The sequence below is a fragment of the Prosopis cineraria genome, unplaced genomic scaffold (assembly GCF_029017545.1).
Source record: "Prosopis cineraria cultivar Desert tree isolate PC_DT_omini unplaced genomic scaffold, ASM2901754v1 PC14, whole genome shotgun sequence".
Taxonomy (NCBI): Eukaryota; Viridiplantae; Streptophyta; class Magnoliopsida; order Fabales; family Fabaceae; genus Prosopis; species Prosopis cineraria.
In genome coordinates this window covers 5776173-5793199 of record NW_026555345.1, presented here as the reverse complement: position 1 = coordinate 5793199, position 17027 = coordinate 5776173, and the positions used below count along the sequence as shown (strand labels likewise).

At 31.4% G+C, this 17027-nt stretch overlaps 2 protein-coding genes and 1 pseudogene across 2 annotated transcripts; all 3 read left to right on the top strand.

Annotated features, from left to right (window-relative positions):
* Positions 1-601: 601 nt before the first annotated feature.
* LOC129293142 (probable F-box protein At4g22030) lies at positions 602-1935 on the top strand (annotated as a pseudogene).
* A 4157-nt stretch (positions 1936-6092) lies between these two features.
* LOC129292001 (probable F-box protein At4g22030) lies at positions 6093-7545 on the top strand. The gene has a single exon (XM_054929496.1). The coding sequence runs from the start codon at positions 6137-6139 to the stop codon at positions 7388-7390; it is 1254 nt and encodes a 417-aa protein (XP_054785471.1). The 5' UTR covers positions 6093-6136; the 3' UTR covers positions 7391-7545.
* Positions 7546-10814: 3269 nt separating this feature from the next.
* On the top strand, positions 10815-17027 carry LOC129293141 (probable F-box protein At4g22030). The gene is made up of 2 exons (XM_054930944.1): positions 10815-10950; positions 15486-17027. The coding sequence occupies exons 1-2, from the start codon at positions 10815-10817 to the stop codon at positions 16847-16849; spliced, it is 1500 nt and encodes a 499-aa protein (XP_054786919.1). The 3' UTR covers positions 16850-17027.

Genomic DNA, 17027 nt, shown 5'->3' with positions numbered 1-17027 from the left:
ATCATATAAATATTATAAATATTAAAAATTTAAGATATTTTTAATATTTATAATTTTATTTTTAAAAATATAGGGATCGATATTAAAGTGATTAAAACTATAAGGATTGAATTGTAAGAGGTAAAGTTTAAAAACTGAACTCTAATCAGATTAAAATTATAAAAATTTAGTTATAATGAGTGAAAATTTAAAGATTAAGTTGTAATTGAATTAAAAATATAGGGGCCAAAAAATTATTATTTTTTTCATAAATAATTTGTAAGATTTTTTTAGATGAATAGTGCTTTGTGGAACTATGTAACACTTTATGATACTTACATATAAATTTATATACAGTTTACTAGCACCACAGAATTTAAATATATAGAACAAGTCTATGTTGAAAAGTCTCAAAAGCGCATGCTTTGCTTGAAGCTGATTGGGTTAAACTGTTGAAGTCTCGAGGCTCCATATTCATACCGTTAAAGCAGACAGAGAGGCCGAAAAGTCAGCCACAGGCCAAGTCCACTTGTCTAACTTTTCCTTCATCTCTCTATCTCTATTTATATGTCACCTCTCTCGTACGTTCTTCCCATTCGTGTAACTGTATCCCAACAAATTCTTAACCTTCAATTTCCAATAAACTTCATGTCTTCTCTACATATCTCAACTCTTTCTTCTTCTTCTTCTTCTTCTTTAAGGAGAGTTAGCGCTGCCATTAGTGTCCCGAAACTCCCACGAGTTCCTCTCTCGCTTCCGAAAATACCCACTACATCAACTTCAAAGTTGCTTCATGAATCCAATGATGGATCCTTGCACACAGTAACTACAACAGAAAATAAACATGTCACCAACACATACATGCTCCAAGATTTCTGCCATCTCAACAAATCTAAGGCCACCGTTCAACTGTATGCAATCTTAGAGGCTGTGGCTGACAGAGTTGAGACGCACAAAAATATTGGGGACCAACGAAACAATTGGAACTCTCTTCTTCTGAACTCTGTCAATATGATGACCCTCACTGCCACAACCATGGTTGGTCTCAACACCGCCATTGACAACACTGCTCTCAAATTTTCGTCCACTCTTTTGTTCACTGCAGCCACGGGTCTGCTATTGGTGATGAACAAGATTCAGCCATCACAGCTCACGGAGGAACAGCGAAACGCGACTAGATTGTTCAAGCAGCTTCAGACTGAAATCCAAACCACATTAGCTCTTGGAAATCCTACTGAGGAAGATGTCAAGAGTGCCATGGAGAAGGTTTTGGCTCTTGACAAGGCTTACCCTCTTCCCCTCTTGGGAGCCATGCTTGAAAAATTCCCTTCAAAGTTTGAACCAGCTGTTTGGTGGCCTGAAACTAAAACTAATGAAGTCGTGAATTCCCAGGCCAAAATGAATAATGGATGGAGTGCAGAACTAGAAATGGAGATGAGGCAGATTGTTGAAGTGGCAAAGAGAAAAGACGTGGAGGACTACGATAAGCTGGGAAACTTGGCTCTGAAGGTCAACAAAACATTGGCCGTATCAGGTCCTTTGCTCACTGGGATTGCAGCTTTAGGTTCTGCATTAGCGAGCCATGGCTCGTCTTGGCCAGGCATTGTGGCGGCCATGGCTGGGTCATTGGCGGCTTCCACGAATGCTTTGGAGCATGGAGGTCAAGTGGGATGGTGTTTGAGATGTACAGAAACTGTGGTGGATTCTTCAGGTTGCTCCAAGACACCATTGAAACCACACTTGAAGAGAAAGACTGCGAGAAGAGGGAAAACGGCGAGCTTTTTGAAATGAAGGCGGCGATGAAATTGGGAAGAAGCGTTTCGCAGCTCAGACAATTTGCCTCGAAATTTGCTGCCTACGACTGAGAAGGAATCGCTATGGATGAATTTGCGAGCAAGCTTTTTTGATTTGGAAGATAGACTAATATATATATATATATTTTTTTCAGTTCGTTGATTCGATTCGATTCTTTTAATCCTATTATATAGGAGCATTCTTTTATTCTTTATGTATAGTGTCCTGATATAAAGAACATTAACCTGGTTACCAATTGGTCCAAAACAAAACCTGGTTACTAATCAGAGAGTGCATTTGCCAGGTTGACTCGGTAAATTTGATCCAGTTCAAAGAACTCGGATTGCGCTCATTTTGGGCTGAAACAAAATAAAAATGTCTACTTTTTATTTAGCGGAGTTTTATTAGAATGAGAAATCTATATGATATTTGGGTCGGTGTTACGTTGCTTATTCAGCAATCACATAACTGATCTGTTACTTGGTTCAAATATTTTCCATTGTATTGAAATATTGACGCATCTATACAATGAAGGTTATGTTTTCCGATAGCTCGCCGGGAATTTTTATTCAAATTGTGAATCCAGACTCTCCAGCCAAATTACTAACAAAAAGTCAAAAGATATTGGAACATGGGGTGATAAATAACGTAAAGGATTTTTTTGAACATATCTTGTAGATAAGTTAGGGTCCGTTTGGATTTCAGTTGAGTATAATAGATTATAAAAATAATTAATTAAATGATAAATTTTAATCATAATTGATTATGTTATAACGCAATCTATTTGGATACTGTTTTTTTAAAATTGATTTTAACATAATTGAAGATGTTTGGATAATTTAATCAAAATTAATTTTAGCTATATAAATTACTATATAATTTAATTCTAAAATACTAAATATTAATTTTTTTTGAGAATACAAAGTTTGAATTTTATTAAGGAAAAAAAAACAGAGAAGAAAAGGGAGTTTGATTTTATTTTTATTAAATTATGTGCTTTGTTTATAATTTTTTTTGGACTTTTTTTTTGTATTTTTCTCCAACGGTTTTAGTTAGCTTCTCCGTAAACACTCGGCTTCTCAGCTTTAGAAGAAAATCAATTTTTTGCCCAAAAATTGATTAACCCATAAAATGAGTGTTTGGATAGTTTTAGCAGAAATTAATTTTTTGCCTCAAATAATCAATTAAAACGCTACCTAAATAGGCACTTAGTGGTAAGCGTTTGCAAGCCAGGCGATAAGGCCCCACACGACGTCGTGGTTCTGTTAGCGGTTCCCTGCTAGTTGCGGTAACTGAAGACGATGATTGGGAAATTTCAATCCGCCTGGCATCTGCAGCCATCTCAGCCATGTGTACTCAGTCAGCCTGCATCTCATCAAATCTAACCATTATTGTAATATCTTAACTTCAATTGAAACTCTTTAAATTAATAGTTTTAATTTTATAATAATTTAAATTAATATTTTTTATTTATTTTTTAAATTTTGTTGAGACCCAACTGTCATTATTCCAAGTTGTGGTGCCTAACTTTTATTTTTTCATTAAATTTTTAAAAAATAATTACATAATACTCCCTTTGATTTTATTTATAAATTATTTCTAATATGTTTCACTAGAACTAAGAAAAACCTTAAATTTTATTAACTTTATTTTAAAATCTAACAAGTTTTTACTTTTATCCCTAATAAATATTCTTAAATCTTATTATTGATGTTTTTATTCAAGTCATATAATAAGGGCAAAAATATAAAGAGGAGCATTGAAAATTGGCAAATATCCTATAAATAAGACATAATTTTTTTTCTCTTTTTATGCTCTATAAATAGAACCAATGGAGTAAGTGTTTGCCAAAAAAGGAAAAATATTGTTATGGACCTTATAAAGACATTAATGACAATTGTAAACTTTGTAAATGTTATAGAAGAATCATGGTCTTTATTTGTAATTAAAAATAAATAATTATTAAAATAACTAATGAAATATGACTCATAAATTTAAGTATAGTTAGTTGTGAATTTAAGTAATTTTACTTGTAAATCAATATATTACTTATGAATTTAAAGATAGTAACTACTCACTTGTGAAGTTTACAAAGGTTGCTAATGAATAGATAGTTTCATAAATTTATATATCACTTGTGATTTATAAATAGTTGATTAGTTGTGAATTTAAATAATGTCACTTGTGAATAAAACTGAGAATATAGGTTAAGTTATATGAATTGGTCCAACTAACCAGTTTTAAGAATTGGGCTGGGTTAGAAAAAAACTAACCCAAATAAAATGAGTTTTCTTTAGCTTGAACTAGATAACTCGTGAATCATACAGGCTAACTTTGATAGGTTAAAGTTGGCATTTTTAAACCATAGCATTTAATAAAAAAGGGTTGAGGCAGGCCACATGATTTTTGATAAATTGACCATGGATATGGCTTCACTTGGCTAGCTCAATTCATACATTTTGTACAAACATCATGGTTTAATATTTTAGTGTATGTAGAATGACTAATAAAGGAATATCATGTTCGAACTCATCAAATCATTTTGGTGTATTTTAATTTTAAACTAATGAACAAATAAATTTAAAAAAAATAAATGAGTTGACGGGTTAGCTCATTTTACTAACTAACTCTCAAAAGTTAGGTTAGGTTATGATTTTTCTAACTCATAAAAAAATGGGTTAAATTGAAATCAACTCATATTTTTTCGAACCCATATAGGCCAACTCATAGTTCAGATTGGTCCATATTTTCAGCTTTATTTGTGAATATATATAATGTCAATTGTGAATAGATATAAATAGTCTTAATTATAAATCAATAATCTAGGAACCTTATCATGTTTTAAAATATCCATTTATAATTTCCTTTTTCATAAGTTTGCAAGTAATTTTTTAAAAATTTATAAGTAGTTATTTTAAAATTTACAAGTGAGATGATGTATGTATTGATGAAATTATCTATCTATATACAATTGACTTTTTATATATTCACAAGTGATCTTTCTTAAATTCACAATATCAACTTAATTTCCTTAATCATGAGTGACATTCTATTATTATTTCAATAATTATAAATATTTTAATTACAAATAAAAAGACCATGGTCCCTTCTTTAACATTTCAAGATTTTGAGGTCTTCAATTTTCATTAATATCCTTATGGGTTCAAAACTATCATTCTCCCAAAAAATTAATTACATTATTGAAAATGACTGCAAATGTTTTTAATAAAAAACAATAGTTATATAGTTCCTTACAGAACCTTCTAAGCATTTAATTAAAATTAACTAGAAACTGCAAGTACCTAGATGGGTGAACAAATATTACTAAATCCGTCTGCTGTTAAATACAAATCAGCCTGTCACGTTTGGCCCAAAACCAAAAATAAAAAGAGGAAAACGATTGCTCAACGCTATGCAGATATGTCAGGCATGGTCATGGCCATGGCCAACAGGTCTACCAACTTTTCTATTTTTGCTCAACGCTGTGCAGATAGTACTTTTTTTATTTTATACTTGTTGTACTTTTATTCACTTTAACATCTGATAACATTAAATAATGTTAAAACCATATATTTTCATCATCGACACATTTATTTTATATACTAACTTCTAAATTTTTAATTTTAAATCTTATAGTATATTCTTTTACATAATAAAATAAGATTCAATAGATTACCTCATTTAAAAAAAACGTATTGTCTATTAATTTAAATTAAATCAAAAAATTAAAACATAAAATGAAAAAAAAAAAAACTCAAATGTTGCTGTTGCTGACTACATAGCAAGCATAATGTTGATGTGATAACCTCAGCCTCCATATATCAAACAAGATTACATTTCACTTTCATACACGTCATCACTAACATTTTGTTCAGGTCTTTTTAGGGAATTAATAAATTAATTATTAATTAGATTGTGGGTCCAAACTTCATTTTACGCTGATTTCATATTGACATATTTGATATATAGAATTGCACAGTACGTATACCCACACGTAGTTAGTTAAATTTAAATAGAACGAGTCTATCTTCAAAATTTTGAACGAAGCATGCTTAAAAATTATGACCTCTGGCATGGCTTGATTTTATATTGAAACGGACAAATTACAAAGCTGACATTTTGGAGCTTGAAATTGCAAGGTATTGATATATAAAGTATAGAAAATGTCAGCGGCAAGAGAAGGCCAGGTCCACTTTTTAATGCGTCAAGAGTCAAGATTCTCTTCTCTGACTTTGATCCTTCGTTCCTTCTTCCTTCTTCCTCTCAATATATATCACCCCTCGTCCTTCTCATTTTTCATCCAAAAATCTCAACCTCGATCTGCTCTAACACACCAAACAGAAAACTTTTCCAAATCATTCTCATGTCTTCTTTACAAACCCCTATTCTATCTTCTTCTTCTTCTTCTTCTATAAAGAGGGTTCATGCTGCTATCAGTGTCCCAAAACTCCCGCGAGTTCCTATCTCACTTCCAAAACTGCCTCCATCATCTACGAAACTGGTTCAGGAATTCAAAGCTTCCATACATACAATAATTCCAGCAGACAAAGATGCAATGTCCACCACACAAACGTTTCAGGATTCCTGTTATCCAAACAAGTCCAAGGCCACCATTCAACTGTATGCAATCTTAGAGGTTGTGGCTGACAGAGTTGAGATGCACAAAAATATTGGGGACCAACGAAACAATTGGAACTCTCTTCTTCTGAACTCTGTCAATATGATGACCCTCACTGCCACAACCATGGTTGGTCTCAACACTGCCATTGACAACACTGCTCTCAAATTATCCTCCACTCTCTTGTTCACTGCGGCCACGGGCATGCTTCTCATCATGAACAAGATTCAGCCCTCACAGCTTACCGAGGAACAGAGAAACGCAACTAGATTGTTCAAGCAGCTTCAGACTGAAATCCAAACCATATTAGCTCTTGGAAATCCTACTGAGGAAGATGTCAAGAGTGCCATGGAGAAGGTTTTGGCTCTTGACAAGGCTTACCCTCTTCCCCTCTTGGGAGCCATGCTTGAAAAATTCCCTTCAAAGTTTGAACCAGCTGTTTGGTGGCCTGAAACTAAAACTAATGAAGTCGTGAAATCCCAGGCCAAAATGAATAATGGATGGAGTGCAGAACTAGAAATGGAGATGAGGCAGATTGTTGAAGTGGCGAAGAGAAAAGACGTGGAGGACTACGAGAGGCTGGGAAACTTGGCTCTGAAGGTCAACAAAACCTTGGCCATATCAGGTCCTTTGCTCACTGGGATTGCAGCTTTAGGTTCTGCATTAGCGAGCCATGGCTCGTCTTGGCCAGGCATTGTGGCGGCCATGGCTGGGTCATTGGCGGCTTCCACGAATGCTTCGGAGCATGGAGGTCAAGTGGGGATGGTGTTTGAGATGTACAGAAACTGTGGTGGATTCTTCAGGTTGCTCCAAGACACCATTGAAACCACACTTGAAGAGAAAGACTGCGAGAAAAGGGAAAACGGCGAGCTTTTTGAAATGAAAGTGGCAATGAAATTGGGAAGAAGCGTTTCTCAGCTCAGACAACTTGCCACCAAATTTGCTGCCTATGACTCCGAAGGAATTGCCGTGGATGAGTTTGCTAGCAAGCTCTTCTGAGAGAATTAAGACTAATTATTTTTTTCATAATTCGTTGATTCAATTTAATTCTGTAAATTTTTGTATATATGAGGGGATTCTTTTATTCTTTATGCATGTAGTCTCTTGACTATTGACAAATAGTAAATATTCTTTTATTTACACGTTATACAGAATTTGTATTTATATGGAAGTTTTTATTATATATAAAACATTGAATTTTAATTTAAAATGAAATTTGAGATCTAAAGACTTCCTTTTTTGTCTTCTTTATTGCTTTCTTAAGGGACTTGAATTTTAGCATTTGCTCCGATTATTTTATATAAGTGTCAAAGTTTAAGTACTTGGGATATGGGTGATACAAAAATGAAGATAAAATTGATGAAAATCATGCATAAGATACAAATTGGATAGTTAAAATAGAGAAAGGCATCAAGAACCATTTGTGACGGTAAAGTACTTACCAATCTGATCTTAAAGGGAATGTTCACAGGATGCTATATAATAGTGAGATTATATATCAAAATGTTGAGATAGATATGAGGTAAAAAAAGAAAAAAGAAAAGACAAGACATGATTTGGTACTTACTCCTAATCCTGATTTGTTCAATGTTATAATGCATTTTTAACTCAATTATACTTCCTAATGGATTAATTAATCGTCTTTAAAATTATACACTCTTTCCATGTATAATTAATCTTATTTAATAGAGTGCTTTAATTGAAAACCTTATTAATTACACTCTTTAATTAATGGTATATAAAAATATCATTAATTACATCTTGAAAGACTTAAAATATCTTATATTTTGTTAATATTTTACCTTAAAAATGCCTAAAATATTTTTTGAATGAATGGAGTATATTTAATGTCAGATCATATCTTAAAATTGATTTTTTCTAATATAAAGATAGTTGTGTATAATAAAAGAAAGGACAAGACAAGATTTATACCATATTTAGTTTCACATTAAAAACCTCCAACATGCATGAAACCGAACACATCTTTCAAATGATTGTGCAAAGTAGACCAGTAAAGGTGCCCAAGAAAAGTTGATCAGACCAAGAAAGTATTAAAGGAGGTTATGAAAATGGGATCTCATGCCGAATGATATATTTGAATAGAGCCAACTATTAATCTAATAACATTAATTCACAATAATAATAATAATAATAATAATAATAATAATAATAATAATTTAAGTTAAAAATAAAAATATGAAATCAAAATCAATTAGGTTAAATGTGAATACTTTAAATCTTATTTAGAAAAAAAATTAAAAATAGAATATCTTAGATGGCCGCCAAATCTGAATCGATAGATTAAGAATCAATACCCATTGTATCTTTCCAAATAGAAATCGTGCCATAATGCAAGAATCATCACATATTAGGGAACCAAGTCAATTAAGATTTGAAGGTAAAAATTGGATAAGACATAACATATTTCAATTGTCAATTGGAGGGAGATGTACGTGAATGCATAAAATATATAGAAGATGATTAAAATGAAAACATGCATTAGGAGTTATCTGTGTCTACAAATTACTTACCCATCAAAAGAAAGTTTTACTGCATTCCTATGATAATGTTGGGTAATGGAAAAACAATAAGAACAAGAAATTATGATAGTAGATTTGAGAATATTAAGATATAAATATAAAATGAGATTTTATGATAAATGATATGTATCTGAACATTTTTCTTTGAATAGAGGCCAATTAATTAGTATCCTGCAAGAAAACGCTAAACTGTTAATGTAATTAACAACTATTAATTTACAGAAAAAAATAACTTTGAAGTTAAAAAATGAAACTTAAATAATCTAATAAGTTAAATGTGAAAACTTTAAATCTCATTTTAAAATTAAATAGAATGTATATCCTTTATCCTAAGATGGCCACCAAATCTAAATCCATAAATTAGAGAGCAATACGTACATTGTACCTTTACAAACAAAAATCGTGCCCCTTGCAATGAAAGGCTCGAAGAATCATCACAAAACAGGAAACCAAGTCAATTAAGATATAAGATTATTAAAAAGCAACATCAATATCAAAACTTGTTAATAAATTTAATAAAAGAAATTCCGCGATAAAAAGCCCCGAGTGTACCTATATATATGGAGGATCATTTGGGTTTGCAACACTCAAGTCACTCGCCCACCACCAGTTTCACCATCAAACTTGAAGCTATATATAAATCATGAAGCTTGGACCTCTTATCTCTCTATTAATTTTAGTTATCCTTTCTCTCTTTGGCATCCACGCTCAAGCGCAAGGTACGATGTAAATATAAACTTTTCTCTCTACTAGGCTTTGATATACACATACTCTTGAGTCTTATCTTTATTATAAGATATCTTTTAGAAGAGATTGATTGCCCTTAATATAAAATACTTAATGGTGTATTAATTATATTTTTTTAATATTATCCTACTCATTAACTATATAAGAGAAAATGTAATGAAAATTTGAAATTTTTTTCATTGAAATATGAGTAAAATTGAAAGTTTGTTCTTTTTTCAAATAAAGTTAATTACTCAACCATCTCTCTTTGATTTTAATGAAATGGTAAGTATCTTATAATAGAGACTAGAGGGAGTATATATTATAATGCACCCCTAGCCACCTCATCATTAGAATCGGGGAAAGATGGTTAGGTCATTAATTTCATTTGAAAAGAAAATGAATTTTTAATTTTATTATATTTAAATAAAAAAATTAAATTTGCATTACATTCCATTTCATAGTTAACGAATTTGAATAAAAATAATATTAAAGACCAATAATTTTTTCTCGAAGGTGACTTATAATAAAAATCAAAGAAAGAGAGTGTGTGTGTGTGATGAGTGAGTTTAATCTCTGGTGGAGAGCACTGTAACCCCATTTTTTCGAAAAAAAATTATAAAAAGAAAATTTTATGAAAATATATTTTAAAATAAAATTAAAATATGTCTTATTATAACTTAAAAAAATATTTTTAATAATATATTTTTGTAAACGGCATATTAATGAGGTTTTATCACTATATATTTTGGTTTAATGGTTCATTGGTTCACTGTTGTTCTACAATATATTTGGGATGTTAACAATTTTTTTTGCATAAAAAATGTTAATTATTTTTATACCCTACCCACTAAAATCATCCTCAGTGCACCAATGAAAAAAATATAGTTACATATTTTTTTATGTTTTAGCAATAAATTTATAATTATTTAGACAATTATGTTTTATGCCTTCTAAATACTATTTTTTGTACTATAATTATCAACTTTAATATTTATTCAATATTCATCTTTTAATAATTTTTAATATTCCTGTCTTAATTTTCCAATGCATTGCACATGTATAAAATCTACTTCTTAAGTACTGATTGATTAATAGTAGCTTCGATTTGAATTATGAAAATGTGTTTAGGAGGTGGCAAGTTGTGTCCAAAGGAGATGACGTTGGATGGGTCATGTGGAGGCACCAGTGGAGGCTTCAACTGTGCAATTGAATTCCTGGGAAAGTATGGAGCAAGTGCCATGCCACAGCACTGCACTTGCACTGACCTTAATCAACAACGTCTCTGCAAATGTGACATTGTTTGTCAATGATCAACAATCCTATGTTATAATCATCATATATATATGTGTGTATTCCAATAAAACACATCAAACATTGGCCTATGTTTAATAATAAGGAACCATATATGTTGGTTATTATTAATATGATAGAATAAAAGAGTTGGTTCTTTCTAACATGAGAAATTAATTTTTGAATTCACCCTAGAAGAAGCATTGTCTATGTTTATGGAATTTTTACTACATGAGAAGTTTTTTTTTTGAGAGAGAAATGTATCTAGAAAAAAATGTGATAGATAAACTTCCCATTTATTTTTTAGAAAATTTTTTTCTATCATTACAAAAAAATGACTTTTGGTGATGACTTTTAGCAGTAACAATTAGAAGTCGACAATAAAAGTAGACCTTTGGCTAAAAGTCATCACCAAAAGTTAATTTTTAGCAATGACATTTAATTGTTTTCACCAAAGGCCCTTTTTTAGCAGCAATATTTAATTGTTGTCACTAAAAATCACTTTTAACATCAACAAATCTTCACTGTCAAAAGTATTTTCATAAAAAAATTTAAAAATAAAAAATTATGTGATTACTTTTTAGTGGTGACAAATTGTCGCCATCAAAAGTGTTTTCATAAAAAGTAATTAAAAAATAAAAAATATTTTTTGTAATGGCTTGTTGTCAAAAGTATTTTCATAAAAAAATAAAAAATAATTTATCTAATTACTTTTAGCAGCCATAAACCCTAGCCGCCAAAAGCATTTTTATAAAAAAATAATTAAAAAATTAAAAATAATTTATGTAATTTGTCACAATTAAAAGCATTTTCATAAAAAATTAATTAAAAAATTAAAAATAATTTATATGATTGCTTTTAGTGGCTACAAACAGTCACCACCAAAAGTATTTTTATAAAAAAATAATTAAAAAATTAAAAATAATTTATATAATTACTTTTCACAGTTACAGTTTGTCACCACCAAAAGTATTTTCATAAAAAATAATTTAAAAACTAAAAAATATTTTATAAATACTTTTCGTGGCAAAATTTGTTGCCACTAAAGCTATTTATATATAGAATGAGAAATAAATAACATTAAAATGTTAAAGTTATACATAAACATTAAAATGTTAAAGCTATATAGTTGTTGTAAGATGTATATGGCATTGCAAATTACTTAACACATTATGCACTTGATACTTGATTTGATATACAAATGGTGCCTATTTCATTTGTTAAGCTTTATTTTTCACTACCACAGAATTATTTAAATAGGATGCCCCATATTTAATGGTTATTTAAAATAAGCAATAAATAAAATAGGTTGAGAATACTTGATGGTATTTTAAATTATGGATAAAATTAAGTATAAACTTATTAAAGTTTGTTTATTTTAAATTGTAAAGTTATTAGAAAGTATTCCCTATTAACCTTAGGTTGACTCTGTTAAAGATATTTTAATGAAAGTTTAACCTAATTTAAATCAAGTCAAGATAAGATTCCTTCTAGTTTAATTATAAAATATTCACTTAGATTTTTAACTAGGAGTTTTTTATGTTTAGCATCTATTTTGAGTTATCACATGTCAACCCATTTCCTATCTCAAAGATAATAAAGAATAATTGTCCAAAATGACTATTAACAAAATTTATATGATTAAAATAAATTTTTCATTAAAATATTTTTAAGATAATTGAAAAATTATAGATAAAATTTATTTTTAATAAAAGAAGGGGAAGTATTTAACTTGGGAGAAGATAAACGTTTGATAAATTATTTATTAATTTTTGAGAAAAAATATGAAAAAAAAGTGAAATATATTTAACATAAACTAATATAATACATACTTATAGATAAATTATATTCTTAATTATTTTCATTTAAAATTTAAAAATTGGTAAAAATGTTTATAAGAAAATTATTTAATATTTAAAAATTATTTCATTTTAAGTTCATTTTCCTAAAAATATAATATATATACACATTCATAGAAATTATTTTAACATTTTAATAAATGAAAATAAAATAAAATATATATGTATATTTTTTTAATAATATATTATTTGATATATGTGTATGTAATTAAATAATATATATTTAATTTTGCATATAATAATTACAGGTGCATTTTAACTCAACTAACAACAAAAAAAGACTTAAGGCTTGGGAGGTGAAAATCAAGGGTTTAAATTCTAGCTTAAGCATATTTCACAATAAATATGTGACGTGGCGCACACACGGTAAGGGGAGGCACACACGTGGCAAGTGATGTGACATAAGGTGTTAGATGATGTAGCACAAGAAAGCGTTAGTGTGGCATGTGATGGCCTTGTTTTTTTTAAAAAAATTATCTTTTGGTGGTGACAAAAAGTCATTGCTAAAGTTTTTTAGCGGTAACTTTTCACTGCCAAAGGATCACCATAAAAAATGTTGTCGCTTTGGCAGCGATAAATATAGTCACTGCCAAAAGTGTATCTCTGGCAGCGACAGCGACAACTTTTGAATTTTTGACGGTGATAAAAGTCATATTTTTTATAATGTATCTACTAAATGATTACTTCTAACAAAACCCATTCACATTAAATACATGAACATTGGTTTATATTAAAGTGTGAATTAAGACAATGTTTTGAAATATGCATGAATAAAAGTTATTCAGAAAGAAAATGGGATGGTATACATTTTTCATTACTTTTCTAGTATTGTTCCATCTATCAAACATTCTATGTATTTAGAGAATCTGGCTGTTAAGTAGTTAAGTTTTTCATGGCAAGTGGAATGAAGATCTAAGAATGAAATATATATTAAGGCATCTATATGAGTGACTTTTAATTGACTCCTAGAAATCTTGATTCTTAAATAATTGTTCGATGTACCTATTCATCGTGCACCCCGAATAATTATAATTATTCATCTAATAAAAACCTCATATTGAAACTCGAATTAACCGTATTCGATTCAAGCCACCTAGGGGTGTTCACGGGACGGGACGAGACCGGGACACCCCCGTCCCGTGTCCCGTCCCGAAAAAAAAATCGGAACTGAATTTTGGTCCCGTGTTCCGTCCCGTCCCATTAAGAGTCGGGACGAGACCGAGACAAGATCGGGACGTCCCGCCGTTCCGATAAATGAAATAATATCGAAAAAAGATCTGGATAATAATGTTCATTAAAATTTTAAATTATATAATTTATTAAGTTTAAAATCAAAATAACACAAGTACATAAATAACAATAATTTAAAATCAATTATTGAATTATTTTAATCACAACTACATATTATAATAAAAAATACAAGTGATCTTTATGCTATAAAATTAGCAACAACAGGCAAGTCAAATACAACATTAAATCATTATTCTTCTACTTTAGTGAAGATATACTAAGCTAATTACTCTTCTAAAAATAAGCAAGAAGTATGTTATAAATAAAAGTTATTAAATAGATAGATATAAGAATAAATTATATTAATATAATTAATATATTATAAAAAAGATATCGCCATGTTTACTCCATACCATTAAAATTATCAATATAAAAATACTTTAGTTTTAAATAAGAATTGTAAGTATTAAAATTATAATTGATATAATTAATATAAGTATAAATTATATTAATATAATTAATATATTTAAAATAAAAAATAATATATATAATATTCGGGACGGGACGGGACGTCCCGATGGTAATCCCGTGTCCCGTCCCGTCCCGAACTCTTTTCCTGTCCCGTCCCGTAAAGTCCCGTCTCGATTATTTTCAGGCCGGGACAAGACCCGTCCCGATATGATCAGGACGATATCGAGCCAATCGAGACGGGTCCAGATTGAACACCCCTAAAGCCACCAATTAATCAGCTCACTTGTATAATGGCTATGCATTTGATGGGTTGACCCAGCTCACCAAAAAAAAGGGGGGGGGGGATTTGAGCAGTTATAATAAGTTTATAGCCTACCATCCACCTTAAGCCCCTTTGAATTTATTTTGGAACAATGTAGATGGCTGACCTAATTTCTAGGTCAGCTCTTGGACCATCTTCTTTGAATTATTTTTAATAATAAATAAATATTCTCATAATTAGATGTATGTTTAAAGTCCCAAGCGTGGAATGCTAGAGTGTAGAAAAATATCCACTCACTACACATCTATTAAAAAAAATTCGATAAAAGAGTCATGTAAATCAGACCTGCCTTTTATAAATATTATTTTATTTGAATATTATTTAAATGAAATTTGTTCTTCTTCAAATCCAAAAAATAAATTTTAAATTTAAATAAGAGATTTTGGAAAAAATAATGCATGAAATCATGAGATAAAATTTATAGTCCATATTAATGCAAAAGCAATCAAATACATCAGCTATAAAATTAAGCCTCCGTATAGCCTCGGGTTTGAAGTTTGAACTATAGGGACTTTTTCAGAATGAAAGGTATGAGTCAAATGTAAGGCCTGGTCCATTATTCAATGCGTCGATGGTCAACAACATCCTGATATGACTCATTCGCCTTCCATTTTTGGTTCCTTGTTCTGTCTCCTATAAATATCACAACCCAGCCTCTCAGCCCCATCCTCATTCTCAACCTTCCAAACTCAAGCAAAGCCAACTAGAAAATCCATTTCAGTTAAATCAATCTCAATGTCTTCTTTACGAATCTTATCAGCCTCATTTTGTTCTACCTCCCCCTTCTTGTTCGTCTTTAAAGAGAGTCAACGCCGCCATCCACGTCCCCAAGCTCCCATCAGTTCCTTTCTCGCTTCCAAAAATACCCCCAACAACAGCCAAGCTGATTCAGGAACTCAATGGATCCATACACACAGTAATTCCATCAGACAATAAAGATGCTACAACCACTCAAACCTATGTTGATTTGTGCCAACCCAGCAAGTCCAAGGCTACAATTCAACTGTATGCAATCTTAGAGGCTGTGGCTGACAGAGTTGAAATGCATAGAAACATTGGCGAGCAGCGCAACAACTGGAATTCCCTACTTCTGAATTCAATCAATGCGATGACCCTCGCCGCCACAACCATGATTGGTCTCACCACTACTATTGACGACACAACCGCACCAACGTTAGCACTCAAATTGTCGTCTACCCTTTTGTTATCTGCGGCCACAGGGTTGCTTCTCATCATGAGCAAGATTCAGCCCTCACAGCTTACCGAAGAACAACGAAATGCCACTAGGTTGTTCAAGCAGCTTCAGACTGAAATCCAAACCACATTAGCTGTTGGAAATCCTACTGAGGAAGACGTCAAGATTGCAATGGATAAGGTTTTGGCTCTTGACAAGGCTTATCCTCTTCCACTCTTGGGAACCATGCTTGAAAAATTCCCTTCCAAATTCGAGCCTGCTGTCTGGTGGCCTAAATCTAAAACTAACGATGTCGTCAAATCCCACACCAAAACGAATAATGGATGGAGTCCGGAACTGGAAACGGAAATGAGGCAGATTCTTGAGGTGATGAACAGAAAAGACATGGAGGACTACGAGAGGCTAGGAAACTTGGCTCTCAAGGTCAACAAAACCTTGGCCGTATCAGGTCCTTTGCTCACTGGGATTGCAGCTTTAGGTTCTGCTTTAGCGAGCCATGGCTCGTCCTGGCCAGGCATTGTGGCGGCCATGGCTGGGTCCTTGGCGGCTTCTGTGAATGCTTTGGAGCACGGTGGCCAAGTGGGGATGGTGATTGAGATGTACAGAAACTGTGGTGGATTCTTCAAGTTGCTACAAGACACCATTGATAAAACGCTTGAAGTGAAAGACTGCGCGAAAAGAGAGAATGGCGAGCTTTTTGAAATAAAGGTGGCGATGAAATTGGGAAGAAGCGTTTCGCAGCTCAGACAGCTTGCCTCCAAATCCGCTGCCTATGAGTCTGAAGGAATTGCTATGGATGAATTTGCTAGCAAGCTCTTCTAAGAAGACTTATTTTTTTCATTATTTGATGTATTCAACTTTATCCTATTGGATAAAAACATTATTTTATTCTTTATTGTATTATAGCTAGTCATCTAACTTAGGAATTTGACAAAGAAGAAAGAATTTGTATAAATCAATCTTCATGATATAGTCATTCAACCATTTTATTGTCCCACAA